General features: G+C 54.1%; 1 protein-coding gene across 2 annotated transcripts in view; it reads right to left on the bottom strand.

Annotated features, from left to right (window-relative positions):
- Positions 1-19,538, bottom strand: part of DSCAML1 (DS cell adhesion molecule like 1) — a 339,830-nt gene that overhangs the window by 58,867 nt on the left and 261,425 nt on the right. For both annotated transcript variants that reach the window (XM_036104458.2, XM_078058936.1), the window contains exon 11: positions 18,639-18,815. In XM_036104458.2, coding sequence (XP_035960351.2) covers positions 18,639-18,815 — 177 coding nt within the window. The remainder of the gene's footprint in view (positions 1-18,638; positions 18,816-19,538) is intronic.

The following is a 19,538-nucleotide window of genomic DNA, read 5'->3' as shown; positions in this document are numbered from 1 at the left end:
GGGAAAGATGATCTTGGCTGCCAGTGAAATCCCAGCCCCATTCTCCTCCATCCAATTCAACAAATATGCATCGAGTGCCTATGCCAATACATGGCACTGCGCCAGGCTTGGGGGGCAGCACCATGATGTGAGACAACGGTCCTTGCCTGGGAGGAGGGGGAGGAGTGGGAGAAGGGAGGGGGAGCAAGACACCTGCATAAGCAACACGAAGATGAGGAAGATGTGAAGAGTACTGCACAGAGGTATTAGGAGAAATTACCTGTGACGGAGGGCTATCTGGGAAGGCACCAGCCAGCCATTTACAAGCATTTTTGGGGCACCTATTATGTGCCAGGTCTTGTGTTGGGATCTAAATGAATAGGACACATCGGATCTCAAGGAGTTTCACGGTGGCAGTGAGAACAGACAACAAGACTAGCAATTCCAGCACAGAATGGTAAGTACTAGGCTGGGGAAATGCACACAGACACAGCGGGGTGTCGATGGGGAGGAAAGGGTACCCTAGCCAGTGGGACCTGCTCGAGCAGAGGCAGACCTCGGAAAGGTGAGGGGTCTGATGCAGCTGGAAGACTGTCCTTGTCCTGGCCTTTCCCTCACTACCTTCCTGGGAAAAGCTGCCTCTCAGAGTACAGGTCCCCAGGGGCTCTTACCCCACCCAGGGTGCCCATTAGCCATCCCGGAGCCCACACATTGGGCTGGGCAGTGCTTGACTGTGAGACTGTAAGAATCAGACCCCATTCCACCTTCCCGCCCCCACCCATGGTGGGAGAGGACCCCTCCTCACACTGAGTTCTGCAGAGGAGCACCTCACAGACCCCATCACCGGCCTGCTTGGGCAATTGTGCAAGAGAGCTCCCCATCCCCTCTGGGGCACCGTGTCCCTGCTCTGCTTCAGTGGCTGACACTTTCTTTCCCTCCCAGCGTTCTCAGGATCTCTCTCCCTTCCAGCTTTGAGGACCTACTCAGACAAAGTTCTTCCCAGCAAACTCTCCTGGGTCACCTGACTCCTAAGGACAAAGGAAGCCATGCAGCCATAACGATGTGTCCTGAGACACCCGTCGCTGGGCGAGGAGACATCTGGAGCAAGTGTGGGGGATGAAGGGTGGTGTCTGGTGCCCCTGAAATCACACCGTGCAGCCAGCCACCGCCTCTGCCTGCTGTCATATGGGACTCGACACCGAGGGCAGCCCTGGCCCCCGGCCCCTGCACCAGCCTCTCAGCCAATCCTCGCCTCAGCTCATCAAATAATGAAGCAGATAAATTTTATAATGCACAACATTACACCAGGATATACAATAAAACGTGAAAGACAAATAACGAGGTGCAAGTTATAATGAAGAAAAAGCCTGCAGTCAGAGACATCCAAGTATGAATTATTGACTAAGGTTTTACACTCTCAAGGATGTGTGGAGGAATATTTTCCATCAAAGATTTGCATAATTCACTCGTATAAACCTGGGTAGAATATAGAGTAAGATTTTACATCAACAAGTCGGGCTTTGCATTGCAGATGCCTCCATTTGTTCTGGAGGACTGAAATGCAGGGGTGTGGGGGCAGGGGCACGGCGGGGGGGGGGGGGGGGCGCTGTGAATGGTCAGAGATGGGGGCTGGGGACCCCTGGGTGGGCCAAGCCCTGAGGCCTTCCTGGGGAAGAGGAGTTCTCTTTCTGAGATGCTACTGAAACCACGGAGGAGCTGGGGGATGTCCATGCAGAAGAGTGTGTGTGTGTGTGTGTGTATGTGTGTGTGTGCGCACGCATCCATGCATGTGCGTGTGGGGGTGGGAGCAGCGTCAAGTGTCAGCAGAGGTCAGAGGCCTGAGAAGTAGGGGGAAAGGAAAAGTCTTTCTCTGGAAGGAGGACTTCAAGGCTCTGCACCAGAACAAGAAACTTGCAGCACATCCCTGTTTTGCTCTAGGCAGAGTTGCGGTAGCCCGTCCAGGGCATGAGTGTGAATGATAAAGGCACCCATCTGGCTGGATGCATCCTGGTGCCAAGAGCCATAGTTTGGCCAGTGGAGCAGGAACTGGGTTTCAGACTCCACTTGCCCCTTAGGCTATGCACCTTTGAGCAGTGCACAACCTGTGCATCTATACATGTCAGTCCCACCCAGGGAATCTTCCCAATCACCTTTGTTTAAAGAGACAGACATGGGGGCAACCAGAGACAATGGGGCCTCCAGAGATCCCACTTTGTCCTTCAGCTCTGAGTAACAACCACACTTGGGGCCTGGGGTGGGTTCCCTTCCCCACTGTTATTGCAATGAGCATCATGCAACACAACCCAATGCTGTCCTCATAGCCTCAAAGCTCAGAGCATGTTCAGGGGAGCCCATCTAAGAAGAGGAGCCTGCTTCTGTGGCTTCTCACCAGCTTGAAGGGATTGGGGGCCAGGCAGGCGTGGGTTCTACTTGTGTCTTCACCAGCTATGTAGGCTTCAACACACTCCAGTCAACTTCTGTGAGCCTCAGGCTCATCACCTGTGATATGAAGACAGGATACCTCCACCTACAGAGTCGCTATGGGGGCAAATAGGGACCCGAGGGCTCTCCTGCCCTGCTCCTGGTCCACAAAAAGCACCAGATAAGCACATGCCCTCCTTAAGATGTGACCTGCCAGGCCATTCCACAGAATCCCAGAGCCCTAGAGTTGGAGAGCCCAGATAATGTTCAATATGGCAGTTATGAGCCACATGGGCTACTGGGTGCTTGAAACGTAGCCTCTGCAGAACTGAGATGTGCTGTAAGACGGTAGACACACACTGGGCTTCAAACACATAGGAAGAAAACAATAAGGTAAAATGTATCATTAATAATTTTGCATTGGTTACATGTTAATATTTTAGATACATTGAGTTAAATAAAATATGGTTGACCCTTGAATAACATGGATTTGAACTGCATGGGTTCACTTATATGCAGATTTAAAAAAATAAGTATAGTATATAGCACTGTAAATGTATTTTCTCTTCGTTATGATTTCCCTAAGAACATGTGCTTTTCTTTAGCTGACTTTACTATAAGACTACAGTAGAGAATACATACAACATACAAAATAGGTGTTAATCGACTGTTAATGTTATCAGTAAGGCTTCTGGTCCACAGTAGGCTATTAGTCGTTAGGTTTTGGGGGAGTCAAAAGTTATATTTGGATTTTTTACTGCTTTGGGGGGTGGCACCCCTCCCCCCTGTGTTGTTCAAGGTCAACTGTTTACTATTACAATGAATCTCAGCTGTTTCTTTTTACTTTTTAAACATGCGACAATGAGAAGCGTTCAGATTACCCAGATTACTGGTGTGGCTCGCATTTTGTTTCTGTTGAATGGCACGGGTATGGAGCATCTACCCGCACCCTTCGTTTTACAAATGAAGAAACTGAGGGCACACAGGGAAGCGATCCGCTCACAGGTCCTACTGCTAGTAAACAGCAGGGCATCTGAGAGGCGGTTAGATGGCAGAGGGCAGTGCTTACCACACAGAGCTGCCACCCCGGAGGAGGAAGCTAAGGCAAGGCTGGGAGAACGAGTCCCCAGTTCTTTAGCATTGTAACCACAAGCTCCAGATGACTCACGAGGGCTGGTTCTGGGCACTCCACTTGACGGAGGACATTAACAAGCTGGAGTGTGACCAGGAAGATGGACACATTTCAAACCGTGCCATTTGAAGAGTGGCTGAAAACCGGGCATCTGTAACTTGCAGGGAGTAAGATAGGGACAAGACACAAGAGTTCTTTGATAAAGGGAGAAAGACAGACCTCCTCTTTGGTCCAAGAAGGAATTTGCTGGTAGTTTTAGCTGTTTAGGGAGAGAGCTGCATTGGGAGGCAGTGAGTTCCTGCACTCAGGAGGGCAATCTTGGGCACTGCAGAAGAGATCCCAGCAGGGTTGGGGGACCTTGTCCTTGGGGGTGTCTGGGTCTCTGAAGAGAGGGAAAGATGGTCTGGGAATCTGGCTCAGCATACTCTTCCCCTCGCTTTTAGGAGTCTTGAGCCCTCTGCCCTAGGCAAAAAGGAGAGAACCTGCCTCCTCTCTTCCCTCTGCCCTACCCAGTCTCCCTGCCAATACGAGAATCGAGAACTCTACCCCTGTGCCCCTTCCCCTGACCTGTCCCCGGCCTCCAAGAGCCCCAGTGCCCTCCTGTGCCCACAAACTGGGGGCCCCAGCCCTCTTGGCTGCTGTACAGATGGGCTTACCAAGACAGCCCCCCAGAGGGGGGGTCCAGGGTGGCCGCTGCCCCACCCCACCTGCTCTCCTCTTCCCTCTGCCTCCCCTTTGCTTCTTGTTCTAGATCATAAGGTCTCTGTGCTCCACTGAATCACAGTCACAAACATAATTGAACCTGAACCCTCATAGCACCGAGGCTCAGCTGTGCCCCAGAGGGCTTTCTGGGTTGCAGGCAGACTCCCCAAGAATTCCCTAGAGATGTTCATGTTTAGTCACCTACCTATGGGAGCAAAGATACACACACGAAAAGCAGTGATAAAAATACACCCCAAAGTCACAAACACAGTCACCATAACTGCCTGTGCTCTGATGTCTTGACCACACACTCACACACGGTGTCACATACACATAACATGACGCAATTGTCAGTTGCATGTCAATAACCTGACATGATTGTCTAAGGCACATCTACCCACAGCACCCTCTCTCCAAACACACCACACACACACACACTTTTATGACGACCTTTTACTTCGAACTTACCATGTACCACGTGCTGACAGTATTCTAGGACTTTAACTGAATTAACTCATGTGAAGTAGGTTGTGTTCATATTCCCGGCTCCAAAGCCTGGGTCCTGAACGTGTTTCTTGACTAAACTCCACGGCCTCCCTGGGCCTGTGATGCCCATGATGGAGCAGGCAATAAGCTGGATGCTTTGCCTCTTGGCTTATTGCTCAACGATCCCCCCTCAGCAACAACCATGAGAAGTCTTATTATCCCCATTTTTCAAATGAGGAGACCGAGGCTTCCAGAAGGCAGTTCTTCCCTCTCTAAGTCCCTGCTACTGTAGTTGTGGAGGACGGCCACCACTTGGAGTCTGTCTGTCTGCCGTGCATGCACAGAGTCTCTGGCTTTGGAAAATGGAATTTGGCTGTCACCAAAGAGCTGGGGCTTCTCTGTGGTGGGCAGCCCCAGCAGGATGCTCCCAGGGCGGGCATCAGGGACCGTGGCAGCTTTAGGAGCACAGCAGGGGAGGAGAGGAAGGGATTGTACGTACAGGGCTGAGTCCTCTGTGACAAATGCTAATAGCAGCCACATAGGCAACATGATGCTCCAATAGGACACAGGAGGCTTTAATGAGATACAATTTCTCTGCTTTCCTGCAGTGTAATTCAATTAACAGCCAGGAAAACCTAATTTCTTTTTACAAAGAAGGGTGCAGGGGGAGATTCTCTGGGGACTTGGGAACAGGGAAGGGCTGGGCCTAGCGGCATCAAGGAGACCCATGTAGGCCAGCCGCCTCTTAATACACAGCTCCTTCCAATATGGCCCCTTTAGGTGGAGAGGGTGGCGCATTTCCCTGGGGTCCCGGAGGAAGTCCTGCGTGAACCAAGCCAGTCTTTTTCAAAGCTTTACAGCCCCAGTGCCCGGTATGGTGCCTGGCACTCTGCGTGGCCAAATTGATTGGGGCAAGCCTGGTAGAGGCCACAGATGACTCCCTGACACCCCATGTCATTACAGTTGTCCCTCCTATGGGCATTGAGAGGGATCCCTGGCATGGTGCATGCCACATACTGCAGGGTCCTTGTACCCTTGTCTCTGGCGGGGAGACTCCCCAGGGCAGAAGCATCTCTGTTGAGGACTCAGCATATTTGTGGAAAGCTCCCAAGCGCAGGACACCTACCTCTCTTGTTCCCCACCAGTGCCCTGGGTCCACCTTCTTAGGTCCAAGGTTAGACTCACTCCAAGGCAGGGAGGAGCCTTGCTGGGCCTTTGGCGCCCAGGCCACCGCCTTACAGCCAGGCAGAAATTTCAGATTTTCTCCTCCTGGTTCCACTGGGGCCTTCTTGGCAGGCGCCGCGGAAAGGAGGAAGGCACCAGGCTGAGCGGATCCCCGCCTCCCCTCGCTCCCGGACCCTCCTGGGGCAGCAAGCCGAGGGGAGAGGAAATCAATTTCAGAAACAAGACAGTTGTCAGAATCTGATGTAACCGGTTCCCGTCTGTGAAATTACTCACAGGCCGGCTCCTGTCACCCCTGAGGTCCTGCCCAGACCAGCTGCTATTTACATTTTAATTTGATGTGAGAGGCTGATAGATTTTTAAAACACCGTGAGACAGCTCGGCTTCCTTGCTCACCCCCAGCATCCACAGACTTCCCGACCAACCCCAGGCTTGGAGATGGGGTTCTGGGGCTCCTAGACGCTGCCATGGGGATAGTCAACTGCATCTATTCGGCCCCTCCCTTGCTCCTCCAGCTGCCTTTCTCTGGGGTCCCACTTCACAGGCTGGGGCGGGCGGCGGGGGTGGGTCTGCTCCTTGCAGTTTGCATAGCCCGGGGGCATCCTCTGTGAGGAGCTTCGCTCTTGTTAAGGAGGTGGCCTGGGGTTATTAGCCTCTACATTACCAGTGAGAAGTGGAGGCTCAGAGGGGCTAAGTGGTTTGTCTAAGGTCACACAGCTGGTAAGTGGCAGGAAGGAGACCAAGCCCCAAGTCCCCTAAGTCATCGGCTCCCTTTCCTCTGCTTTCAGTCCAGCCTTCTCCTTCTGCCTGGTTGATTTTTCTCCCACTCTGGGCTTTATCCCAGGAGCGGGGAACTGGGTGGGGATGACGTAGTGCAGATGAGTCCTGGGGGAGTGCGGAAGGAGCCTGGAAACTGGAGTGGGGCTGGGGCAGGGCCAGGAGGCTAGGCGAGGCGGGGCGGGGTGGGGGGCTGGGGGCAGGAGTTAGCTGGCGGTGAGTCAGCCTTCCTCTGTCTCTGTCTCCCTCCCTCTCTTCCGCCTGGTGATTGGAGCTCAGCTGGTGTTTCTGACAAGTCCCCAAGTCCCCAGGGAGGGAAGATTCAGTTATGAATACCCAAAGGAGAGGAGCAGTGTGTGTGGGAAGGAGAACGTGGAAGAAATAGGATGGGAACGCCACTGGCTGTGGGGAGAGGCCGGATCAAATGTGGAGAAGGCAAGGAATGTTGCATTCCGAAAGGAAGCACGGCGCCCCACCTCTCCACCCCATTGCTGGGCAGGAGTCTGTGGTCCTCATGGTGCTTTCCACTCCTGAGGGCTGCCTCTGGGCCAGCTCTGTCCCGCATTCTTCTACGTGCATCAGTTCGCTTAATCTCCCAACAACCTCGTTTTGGTTTCCACTTTTCTGATAGGGAAACTGAGGCTTAGAGAAGTAAACTGCCCAAGGTCACACAGCTAGCAAGTGGCAGAGGCAGGACTTAGCCCAGGTGCCTATGGTTTTTACCCACAATGTGACATGGGCCAGAGCAGCGCAGCGGACAGGGGCGCAGGTAGCCAGGAAGGGGCGCGCGAAGAGCCCAGCTTCTCTGAAGAGAAATGCAGTGAACACTGCGGGGAGAAGATTGGTCTGGGAACCAGGAGACCAAGGGGTTAGGCTCTTCTGCTCTCTTAGGTGGGAGGCCTGGGGGGAGAGGTTTGAGGAGGTCCTCAGGCCTGGCTACAAGTACAAATTACCTGGAAAGTTTAAAAAAAAAATCTTATGGCACAGTCCCCATGCCCAGAGGCTCAGATTTAATTGGTCCAGGGTAGGTCTGGCGACAGATTTCCTTAAGAGCCACCCCCACCTGGGTGATTCTCATGTGTGGTCTGGGGGAAGAACTACAGACAGGGCTGAGGACCCTCCTCTTCTACCTCCCATTCTAGTACCTGCCCTCTGGTCCTTCCTCTGCTGCAGGGAGGACCATCTTAAAGCCAATAGGATTGGAAGAAGGGCAGCAAAGTCCTGTGGTTCTTCACTGTCTCCAAGGAAGAAGTTCACTTTTTCAGGAAGTCCTTCTGAGAGTCTAACTGAAATCTCTTCAGGATCTGCACGGAGATTTTCGCTAATTAGGATGCTCTGGGCAGGCTAAAACGGTTTTCCGGATGTCCCCCTCTTTGCCCCCTTGGGAGAGGATTTTCCAGGGGACAGCTGATACCCTGAAGGCTCCTGAGAGCTCTACAGACCCACTTGTCAGAGGAGAAGGGAGCCTCCTGGCTCAGAAGCACTTATCTTTTGTTTCTGAAAGGATTACATGTACCCATTTGAGGTGAGTGGGCCCCTCCTTCCCCCAGTGCAGCCGACTCCCCTCCCTCCCCCCAAAGGCTTGTGTCTCCTCCTTGTTAACAAGATCGCGACAAGACCGGTAGCCCTGTTTGGCGGAGTGAGATAAGCTTCCACAAAGGGGCATTGTTGGCACGCGGGGCGCTGGGCGCAGGGCGGGGTGGGTGGCAGCTCACCGAGCTCAGCCAGGCAGCAGCTCCAGGCTTCCCCAGGGAAGAGCTGGTTGGAGGGGGCGGGGGGGGGGGGGGTTGCCTTCTGGTTTCTGCTTTGTTTTCACTCTTCTTAAAGAGCCAGGGCCATGGTGTTGTTAATTTGATTGCACCCACTTCGGCTTCATGTCTCCCCTGATTAGCCAAGCTCCACCTGAAGCATGAGATGAATTCAAATTGCATGGAAGCAATCAGCTTCGCTCTGAGGGGTGCTGGGGAGATGCCTGGGGAGCCGGGGGCCCATGGGATCCTAGCTGTCCACTGCTTGTGTCCGGGGCGGGGTGGGGGGGGCACACCTGGTAAGAACAGCATGTGAGAGAGAGAGAGAGAGAGTGTGTGTGTGTGTGTGTGTGTGTGTGTGTGAAGGGGGTTGGGGTGAGGGTCATGAAGGATGGGATCTTTGAGACTCAGACTGCAGACCTGCTTCTGCTCCAGGGTGGTCCCCTTTGAGACCCTCCCACTCACCAGGCCTTGTTGTCTCCAGCTATAAAATGGGGTCAGTCAGTTCTTCTCTTGGCTGCTTGTCAAGGAGTCCAAGAGCAGACTCAGGGTGTATTCTCAAGGCAGGGTGGGGGACCTGCTTCTCCCCTGCCTCTGGCCCTCTTCTCTCCCCAGAATGTTGGGAAAATGATAGTAATCATAAGAATAGCTAACATGTATCGAATGCTTGTTATCTGCCATGCGCCTTGATTAATGCTTTACATAAATTATCTCATTAAATTCTCCCTCCTCCTCTTCCCCACGACCCGAGAAGGTGGGTGGTGGGTGGTATTTTTATTCCCATTTTAGAGATGAGAGAACACTCTGAAATTACCCTGAACATCAGAATCCTGATGGTAACGCCATCTTTAGTTATTTGGAACGCCCTTCCGGGTCATCACTGGGAACACCCTTGAGCAGGGGTCAGCAGAGTTTTTCTGTAGATAGTAAACATTTTAGACTTTGCAGGCCGTAGGTCCCTGTTAAGATGACTCAGGCCTGCCATTGTAGCTGGAAAGCAGCCCTGGACAGTAAGACGTGAAGAATGGGCGTGGCTGCCTTCCAGCAAAAGTGGCAGTTGGCCACGTTTGGCCTCAGGCCCGGTTTGCTGACCCCCGGCTCTAGAGTTCTGTACACAGGAGTTTCTGGTTAGGAGACTGGTTGCATCCAGACAAGGACAGTTGTGGGGTGTTGGGAGGGATGACATTTCAGCTGTCAGAGTTCTGGAAAGCATGAAGTTATTGAATAAATGACCCAGCGTGGGTATTGTTAGGGGTTGGATTGTGTCTCCCCAAAGACAGATTGTGTCTCTCCTCAAGTCCTAACCTCTGGTACCTGTGAATGTGACCTTATTTGGAAGTAGGGTCTTTGTCGATGCCATCTTCGCTTACAACTTGATTATATCTTACTGGAGCAGGATGGGCCCCTAATCAATGTGACTGGTGTCCTTAGAGGGGAGATGCTCAGAGGAAAAATGGTGCGAGGACGCACAGGGAGAAGCATGTGAGGTAGAGGCAGAGACTGGAGCGGGGCACCTGCCCCCCCAAGGACAGCTGGGAGCCACCTGAAGAGGGAAGCATGCTCCCCTAGAGCCTGCACACAGAGCACAGCCCTGCTGACTTCTGCATTTTGCACGTCTAGCCTCCCAGCATGGGGGGAGAATGCATTTCTGGGTTTTTAAGCCATCTGGTCTGTGGTGCTTTGTTACAGAGGTCCCTGGAAAGTAATACAGGGATCCAGGGTGTGAGAGAGATCTTTGTGCCAAGTGGCAGGGAGGACTGCTGCCTGCTTTCCTGCATGGAGCTGGAGGGGCTTCCTGAGGTGGGACGTGGTGTGGGCTTTGTTCTGCCCGTGCCATGGGGAGTCCACTCCCCGTTACACTCCCACCCCACGCACAGGCTGGTGTGCTGGGGCCACACGTACTCGACCCCTCCCCACAACACCAGGGATAGGCGCTCGGTGAGTGCTCCATGACTCCTGAATGATGAATGAACGGCGGCAGGCCTGGACATGAGCAAACATGAGCAGGACAGAATCTTCAGAATCTCAATCCCACCACGTCTTGAGGCTCCGTAGGCCTGAGAGGCCAGACAGAAGCCTGGTGCTCCCAGGCTGAATTCCCAAGGGCTGGGCAGGGATTGGGGGCCAGGGTTTGGAGGGATTCTCCAGTCTGCCCACCAGGCTCATCCTTTCTGGCTCAGGACAGGACACCTGCCAGCTACACAATGACTCGTGAGTCACCCATGGGGCGTGGGGATTGTGTCTGGGTGAGCGTGCTGCTCTAGGTAGAAATCTTGGCAGAGTATCAGCTAGTATCCAGCTGCCTCAGAGCACCCCGTCATCCCACCTGGACCTGGCCAAAGCGAACACACCATCTCTCCATCCTCATCGACTGCATTTCTACTGGTGGCCCCATGGTGCTGCTCATCTCGGCTTCAAGCCTTGGCTCTCCCAGCTCCGAGTCCAACCCGTCATCAATGCCTAGTGCTTGTTCTTTCATAATGACCCTTAGAGTCCCCCTTTCTCTCCATTCCCTGCTCACTGTCCTAGTATCACGTGCAGACTTCTGTGCCACTATTTCCACAAGCTCTTTCCCTCATCCCGGGCCGCCACCCTCTCGTTAGAGGTTCTCCTCATGGCCTCCCACACAGCTTCCTACCCCAGGGCCTTTGCTCATGCTATTCCTTCCGCCACCTCTTCTTTAAGGCTCAAGTCCCACTCCTCTAAAAAGCTCTGTGTGATCATGTCCATCCACACTGGGTTTTTCCTTCCCTGACCTAACATTTGTAGAGCCAGACGCCTTAGCACAGGGTCTTGCCTTGTTTCCTGAAGGTTGGTTCCAGCTTCCTCGCTAGTCTGTAAGTCCCTGGGGGGCCAGAGTGGGGATTTAATCAGAAAGTGCCTGTTTACTGCTTGACTGATCTAACAATCTGTTCTGCCCCTACCATCCAGAGAGGCTCCGATCATAACTGGGGGAGCAGATCTGGGCTCCTAACTTAGGGCAGGGTTTGGAGGCACCGCTTCTGCTCCTTGCTTGCCTGAATATTCTCATCCAGCAAAGTGAGCCACCCAGTGAGAACCCCAGCTCCCTTGTGTCTCAAAATGTCTACTGCACCTTTTCCTTGATTAGCATGTAGGATGCACAAAATTCTGTTCTTCATTAGATCTGCTCGGGCTGAACATAAGGAAGGCCTTGAAGGACACCTTAGCGCCCAGAGCCATCTGGATGCTCTCCTGTGCTCGTGGTCATGGGGACTGCCTGCCACCACCGCCTAAAGCCTCTAGCAAGGAGATAAGGACCCCAGTGAGCCTGGGGACAAGACGTCTCCGGGCGCAAGGACTTTCAGATTGGGAGTGGGGGTCGCACGGGCAGGGCCATTCCTGCTGTCCCTTCCATAAAACCCTCCTCTGCTTGTCTGGGGACCTGGCTTGTCATGGTGAGGAGAAGAGGAGAAGAGGAGAAGAGGGGCCAGGGAAGGGGGCTGTTCCACATGGAGACTTTCATTCTACCTCGAAACCTTGTACAAAGGCCCGTTTTGGGGCTCGGTTTGGCATGTGATGTGACATGCTCCAAAGACACTGGTGGCCTCTTGAGGTCAGTAAGGCGCCCACGTGTCTTTGGTTCAGGTTTGTCTTTATCTCTAACCCCCCGAAACCCCGAGGGCCCTGGCTTCTGAAAGCAAGGTCCTGGAACTGGTACCGCGTGCCCTGCCTGGTCTCCATCAGCACAGCAGAAGGTGGCTCGTCTGTCAAGCTCTGTTCCTGTCTTCGGGGCCGAGGGAAGGGGACAGGGGTTGGGACTTCTCTTAGCAGAGGAGTAAACTGAGTCTGGGGAGACGAAGTGACTGGCCCCAGTTTACTCAGCGTGTAGTGGGGGACACTGAGACAAGAGATCAGGACTCCCATCTCCCTGTGTGGGGCCTTCCTGTCCCCTAAGCCATCTATTCATTTTGGTGTCCCTGGGTCCTGCACAGGGTGGGGAGAGCAGCACGAGCCTGGCCTGGAGACAGGAGATGTCCAGCCTCGTTTCTCGCCCATTTGATGAAGCAGGAGACAAAGTGCTGCTCCTTATTCTATGAAGTCTGAAAATCAATAAGGCCAAAGAGCCAGCTGGATAATCATTGCCATGGAAATCATGGCAATGGTTCATTCCCCCCCCCCCCCCCCGCCTTTACTGGATGCCAGGCCCCAGGCTTGCAGAGACACCAGGCTTGGCACAGACCAGGGTGGGCCTCCCTCAGCTGCCCTGAGGCTGGGCAGGTGAGGCTGATTGATGACCAGCACCGGGGAGGGGTGGGGTGGGTGGGTAAGTACTGTGGTTAAACTTCCCGGCTATGGCAGGGCCAGCGTCAGCCCCAGACCGGTGTGACTCGGAGGCCAAGCATCGTCCTGCTCTGCTGCCTGCCTCCTCCCCTGACCGCAGATCCATCAGGGAGGCTCATAAGGACAGAGGGGAGCACCGAGGGGGTGACCCGTGACGCCATGTAGGACTGGACCAGACCTAGGAGCTGGGTTCAGTCGGCCTGTTGTCCCCAGTGAGGCAGGCCAGAGTGGGCAGAGGCCTCGGCTGAGCTGGGTGCCAGAGGCAGGCATTCCCACAGAGGGAAGGGAAAATCAGCCCAGCCTTTAAGGAGCTCCAGTCTGGTGAGGAGATAGGCCCTACACCAGGGACCACAGAAGAAAACCTTGGGCCAGTTGCTTGGCTTCTTCATGCCTGTTTCTTCTTGTGTGCTGAGACAGCCCTTATGAGTATGTGTGTGGGCATCCCAATCCACACATCCAGCCTCCTTCTGCATGCCCTGAAAATGCAGGGGTCTTAGGTCTAGGGGTCATGCTGGTGGTGGGGCCCATCCTTGGGAGGACAGATTGGGGAAGACCCTGCGGAAGATCCTAGAGGTCGGCTTGGGGCATTTGGGCAGGGAATCCCCTGGGCACCTGGAACGTGGTCTAGAAAGGGGGTTGTGAGCTCTGGGTAGCCATTTCCTTTGGCCATTGACTCCTTGCCCTGTGGGAGGGGCAGGGGCTGATGAAGGCAGAAGAAGCCCTCTAGAGGAGGAACCCCAGTCACTGGGTGCAAGGGAGCTGCTGCTTCTGCCTGACAAGCAAGAATTTCCTTTGGGCAAATTTGAAATTAGGACCATCTTGGGTCACGGGATACACGGTTGTCTTTCCAAGGCTTTGTATCCTGCCCTCTGTACAGCTGACCTTGTCTACCCAGGCCTGGGACTTCTCTCCCTAGCGTGGGCCCCTCCACTCCTCCAGACCCCCCTTGGCTCCATCCTCCTGCCTCCTGCCTTCCAGCGACTCTGCAGCTGGGCGTGTGCTTGTGGAGGGCTCTTGGATCCGGCTTTAATTGGTCTGGCATTTTGCTAAACAAACAAATCAAAACTCAGACCAAACAAAGAGCCCTTATGGGTTTAATTGGCCATGGGTTCTGCCTTGGCCCAATCACTGGAGCCTTTACAAAGTAGAGGAGAGTCTTGGGGGATATAACAGAACCTGTCTAATCAGGTAACCTGCGGCACAAGAGGGCCTCTGAGTCCAGGGAGGCACATCCAGGGATGGCGACGTCAAAACACAGCCAGGCCCTTGCACCCCTGACTGAGCAGCCTGGCTCTTTACCTGCCTCTCCATAAAACATTCTTTTTGAAGATGGTTTATTTATTTTTTCCTATCTGCCGGTTGGAGGAGGGATTGCTTTCTCCCCCTTTTGGTCATTATCTCTCTCTCTCTCTCTCTTTTTTTTTTTTTTCATTTTAAAAGGGAGATAAAAGGTAGCTGGATGTGGTATTTTCTTTCATTAATTATATTTATTTTCAACCAAGTTCTGAGAGGAGGTCTGACATCCTGAAAGGACCATGCGCACTGCTAGAACCATAGATTGTTTGAGCTGGAAAGGATCTTGGGATCAGTTAGTGACCAGATTCTAGCGCAGGCCCCTTATTGTTCAGATGAGAACCCCGAGGCCCAGAGAAGGGAAGGGACGGCTCTTGAATACGTGGCTGGTGAGTCACGGAGCCAGGATCAGCATCTTCTGACTCTGGGTCTTTGCACTTCCTACCAAACCATGAGTCCACAGAGGCAAGTTCTGGTCTCAGCTGGGACTCTATCACCCATCGACCTTGATCCAGTGCTGTACCTTCTTTAGGAAGGAGCTCTTGCCTGCTGACCTCACAGGCCAGGCATAGGAAGAACTCTATAAACTATGATGTGCAGGCCTGCGACAGCGGCAAGGCTGGGCTATGAGCTCAGGTGATCGCAGGCTCAGCTCACACCAATACGCTGGGAGTCAGGGAGCCATCGGGGCCAGTCAGGCCTGGTTGGTTGCCAACAATGGTCACTGGAATTCTGACTCCCGTCAGACCCCTGGGCTCCTGGAACTCTGGTTTGCTGCCTGGTATCAAAAGTCAATGCTGGGCGCCTGGGTGGCTCAGTCGTTAAGCGTCTGCCTTCGGCTCAGGTCATGATCCCAGGGTCCTGGGATCGAGTCCCACATCGGGCTCCCTGCTCCGCAGGAAGCCTGTTTCTCCCTCTCCCACTCCCCCTGCTTGTGTTCCTGCTCTCACTATGTCTCTCTCTGTCAAAAAAATAAATAAAATCTTTAAAAAAAAAAAAAAAAGTCAATGCTATGTAGAAAGAAAGTGCTTAGCTTCCAAAGTCCACGAGCACCCGAACTTTCATTTTCCCTGTCCATCCTCCCTTCAGTCTCCACCTGACGCCTAAGCTCCCAGCTCGCCAGATGACACTCGTGGACTGCCCTGCCTCCACATCCTTGCTGTGCTTTTTCCTCCAGGATGGAATGACATCTGTCGGTGTTGGTTCCTGCCAGAATCCTTGAGTTCGTCAAGGCCCACTTAAGACTATTGCCTTTGTGGAGATTTTCTTGTCACTTCCTCATTCACCCCAAAGTTAAAATTGACTTCTCCTTCCCTGATTCTCTTTGTATCACCTTGTTTGTAGCCTTGTAAGGTACTTGTCATTTTGTGCATGATAGTTGTTTGGGGTCTGTGTCTACCTCCTCCTCAAGATTCTAAATTCCCTGAAAACAGCAACTCTGTCTTACTCATCACTAGATATTCAGCCTCTAAAACAAATGATTACTATCAATTATTGCATGATATTGGGTGTCACATGTTGTATTAATTGCTCTAAGTGCCTGTCTCATTTAAACCTTTCTGATGAGTAAAAGGTATTCTAATCCCAAACTTATCGAGGAGGAATTTGGGGCTTACAGAGATCACCATCCAAGACTTCGCTGCTATCAAGTGGCAGAGCTGGGATTTGAACCCAGGCCTGTCCGGTTCTAAAGTCTATGTTCTTAGTCATGGAGTTTAGTCGACCTATTTAGTGAGTGCTCAGTGAAGATCTACTGAGTTATCATTGGAAACCATAGGGGTCAATGGTATAGACACTCCCCAAGAGAAGCCAACCACAAATGTCCGGTTTGACACTTGGATGCTTTTTATGATGTATGTCCCTTTGATGTCTTTACTTCCTTTTTTCTGTTTGGCTAAAGTAGGGATTAGGGTCAGTTTGCCTTCTGAGAGTTCACAAAAGTATGACGTCTGACAGGGTGGTGCCATCTTGGGTCAACATTTCCGGGAGTGTGCACTGATGCAAGCCTTGGAATTGGCTTTGAGGTCTGGAAATGGCAGGTCTTCCTGTGGCCAGCTCTGCAAGTGGGTGAGGGGAGCGTTGGTGGTGGTGAGTGTTTGAGATGGATTAAGGGATGGCTAGGAATGGCGCGCCTCCAGCAGTCTGATGGGTGACGCACGCGCCAGGGTCCTGAAGGTTCTTCCCCACCTTCCTGTGCCCTTCCAACTGAAGTCAGAGTGGGGAAATGGGAGAAGGCCGAGGGTGAATGAAGGCGGAAAGGGCAGAGCAGCAACGGGAGGTGGGGGGACGTGCAAGGGGAGCAGCCGGGGGTCGGTTACTAGAGCAGTATGTCTATGCAAACACATCAGGAGGCAAGGGGAAGAAGCTCCCAAAGAAAATTGGGAGCCCCCATGCCCCACTCCAGTGCCCACTCCCACCTCCTGTCCACCGTCATGGGAGCTTCTTCTGGCTGCTGGATACCGTGTAGCCTGATTCGGGTGGCTGCAGAAGGGCCGTCACACCCTCCGACCCCAGAGAGAGGCCGTGCCATGCTCAGCCCTTCTGTTCCAGCTGCCCTCGGGCCTCCAATGCCCCTGGCCCTGCTCCTCCTGTCCTGCTGCCATTCGGGGGGGTGGCACGGGGCCCCTAGCCTGGGTGGGCAGGTCACCGGGGAGCACGGGGCTGGAATGCAAGGGGGCGTTTGCCACAAAGTGTGTCAGGAAAAGGCCATCTAAGGAGCACACACGTGTGAGGCGGCGTGAGAGAGCTTGGCTGGAAGACAGCCCGGGGCTGAGGGTGGTGGCGGGGTGGAGGCCCTGTGAGGAGGTGCTGAGAGACACCGAGTCCCAGGCGGCGGGGAGGGGGGTGTGGTGAGCGGGAGAATAGGACCCGAGGTGTTCGTGAGACGGAGCAGATGTGAGAAAGGCGTGCTCGCGTGTGCCTTGCTGTGGAAGGAAGCAAAGGAGAGTGACAAGGTGGCTGAAAATAGGATGAGGGCGAGGGGAGGAAGGAACGAGGTCCAGATTCTGCCCACAGGTGATGGGGGTGGCAAGAAGCTCTTCGGGAAGAGTGGGCCAGGCGTTGACACCACCGTGTGTGTGTGTGTGTGTGTGTGTGTGTGTGTTGCACATGCTCACAAGGCTGCCCTGAATTTACAAAATGGGCTTCCTCTGAGTGTCTCTGGGTGCTGCATGGCCACTGCCCGGGCGGACAGCACAGGAAAAATGCAGGGCCCAAGAGGTGACGTGACTTGCCCCGGGTCCCTCCAGGACATCAGGGACAGCCTGCTGGGACCTGAGGCGCCTCACAGAGCCCACTTCCTGACTGCCGGATTACCCATCGCCCATGTTCCCCCCCCCATCCCACAAACCGGGTGCCACAAAGCCACAGCCACGCTTGTGTGGTGGAATCCCCTAGCTTTGAGAAGAAAGAGCAAAGAACAAAAAGGAAAAAAAAAAAGCCTAAGGGTTTGGGCTCATCTCTGCTGCTGTCAGTGGGGAGGTAAGGATCAAATTCCAGGGACGGTTCCACGAGGGGCCTGCTATTCCTCTCACCTCACGCAGGCAGAATTAGCGAAGTTCTCCCCGGCTGAGGGATGTAGATTGATTGCCTGGTTTTATTAAGGACAAAGTGCTTTTTGATAGTGTGAGGGAAGCGGCTCCCCAGGGTGGGGATTCCGGCGCCTGGAGCTCCCCGAGCATCGATCGCCGGGGCTTCGCTGTCTTGTGCTGAGCTGAACGCGGGCTTTGGCAAGCGATAAAGAAGCCCTGATTCTTCGAGGAGGGACCCCACACCGGGCACTGCCCTCGGCGGTCATTCCCACACCGACCCTGCAGGGACTGCCCGTACCAATAGCAAAACTGGTAAGCCTCTGATGGCTGACTGGGTGCCAGTTACCGCAATGGCTGCTTTCTACATATTATCGGACTCACTCTTGACACAGAACAGAACAGGTAAGGCTCTATTATGACTTTCATTTTCTCTGTCGGGGAAATGACGTATGTACGGCGAGGCCAAGCGAACTCATCAAGGTCACAATAATTACAACATGGTGCCCAGATTCCCACTTGGCTAAAACACAGGCTCTCACCACTGTCCTGCATGGCCCATGGTCCGTTTCTGGACACAGGGTCAGATGGACACGATTTCCCGGGGGCCCATTATACAGACCCCAGGACTCTAAAGGGAGAGGCTTATCTGGCAGGAATATCTGCGTGTGACTCAAGAGAATTCAGGGATATTCTGGGCTTCCGAGGCCGTGAGGCCAGCTCTGTGTCTGGGATTTAGAAGCCACACACTGAGCACGGAGTGATGAGTTTCGTTGTTCTTTTAGCTTTCCTAAAATATCTCCCCCTTTCCCGTGATCAGTTCCTGTGTTACTCAAGCAGTGTGGTGGGGAGGGTGGGCTGGCAACGAACCTCCAGCACAGGGAAGAAGCTGGAGCCTAGACAGGTGAGGTGACTTGGCCAAGGTCACGGGGGTCTGAGTCCCCCACCTGAGGGTCCCGAGTGCACCTCTGACCAGGAGCCCTCCCTGCCTCCCACTCACTGATAGGACAGGGGCTGCTGCGCGAGTGTGGAGACGGGCCCTGGCCTGTGGTCGGAGGGCTAGGGGTGCCGCGTGCGGGCAGGACTCACTCTTGACGGTGAGGAACATGGACTTGCTGATATCGGTGCCCACGCCGTTGCTGGCCTGGCAGAGGTAGTAGCCCATGTCCTCTTCCAGGACGTGGCGGATCAGCAGCGAGCTGTTGGCCAGGATCTGGGTGCGGCCGGTGAGGGGTACCGGGTGGTACTGCTGCGGGCTCCCGCTCCCTGGAAGGAGGCGGCCGTTAGGGGGCCGGCGCCCAGGCTAGCACGCGAGCTGGGTCAGGTGGGACTGCCCGAAGGACGCCCTGATGGCCTTCTCTTGCTGATCTAGGGCTATCTTGTAGCACTCCCCAAGTACTCCTCTGGGCGACCAGAAGAGCCTCACAGAGGTCTGGCCCTGCCCCAGCTCTCACGTGAGGGGCTGGAGTTGGGGACCTCAGCTCAAAGCCCACCTTGGCACTGAGCCTCAGGGCTGAACTTGGAGACGAAGAGTTGTCTTCAGGCCACTTGGCCACAGGCAAAGGCAAGATGGAACCCTAAAATGACAGCTGCCTGGTCCTGGACAGCCAGGCCTGGGAAAGAGGCCAGCCATCCTCCAAGGGGGGCTTTGTGGTCCCCTCCCCATTCCCCCAGTGTCAGTGATGGGCATGGCTTATGACAAGAGCTTGGCATGGGACTTAGATACCAAACGTATCCTTGGGATGCTGTTAGGCTCCAAGAAGGACCACAATCCCAGAATAGGTTGATTGGTGATGAGTAGGGGCCAAGGAGGTTCTGGGACCCCAAGCGGGGTGGGGAGGGCTGGGGAAAACAGATATACACTGAGTTCTAGGGCTGGACGGGGGAGGGGAGAGGTCAATCTGTGGGGTCTAGAGGAAATCTGGAGTCAGCATGATAGCTGTCCCCAGTCGGCAGACCCCTGAGGGTGGCTGAGAACAATCTCCAGAG

Source organism: Halichoerus grypus, chromosome 11, assembly GCF_964656455.1.
Source record: "Halichoerus grypus chromosome 11, mHalGry1.hap1.1, whole genome shotgun sequence".
Classification (NCBI taxonomy): Eukaryota; Metazoa; Chordata; class Mammalia; order Carnivora; family Phocidae; genus Halichoerus; species Halichoerus grypus.
The sequence above is the reverse complement of the archived record's forward strand: the minus strand, read 5'-3'. Positions and strand labels throughout refer to the sequence as shown.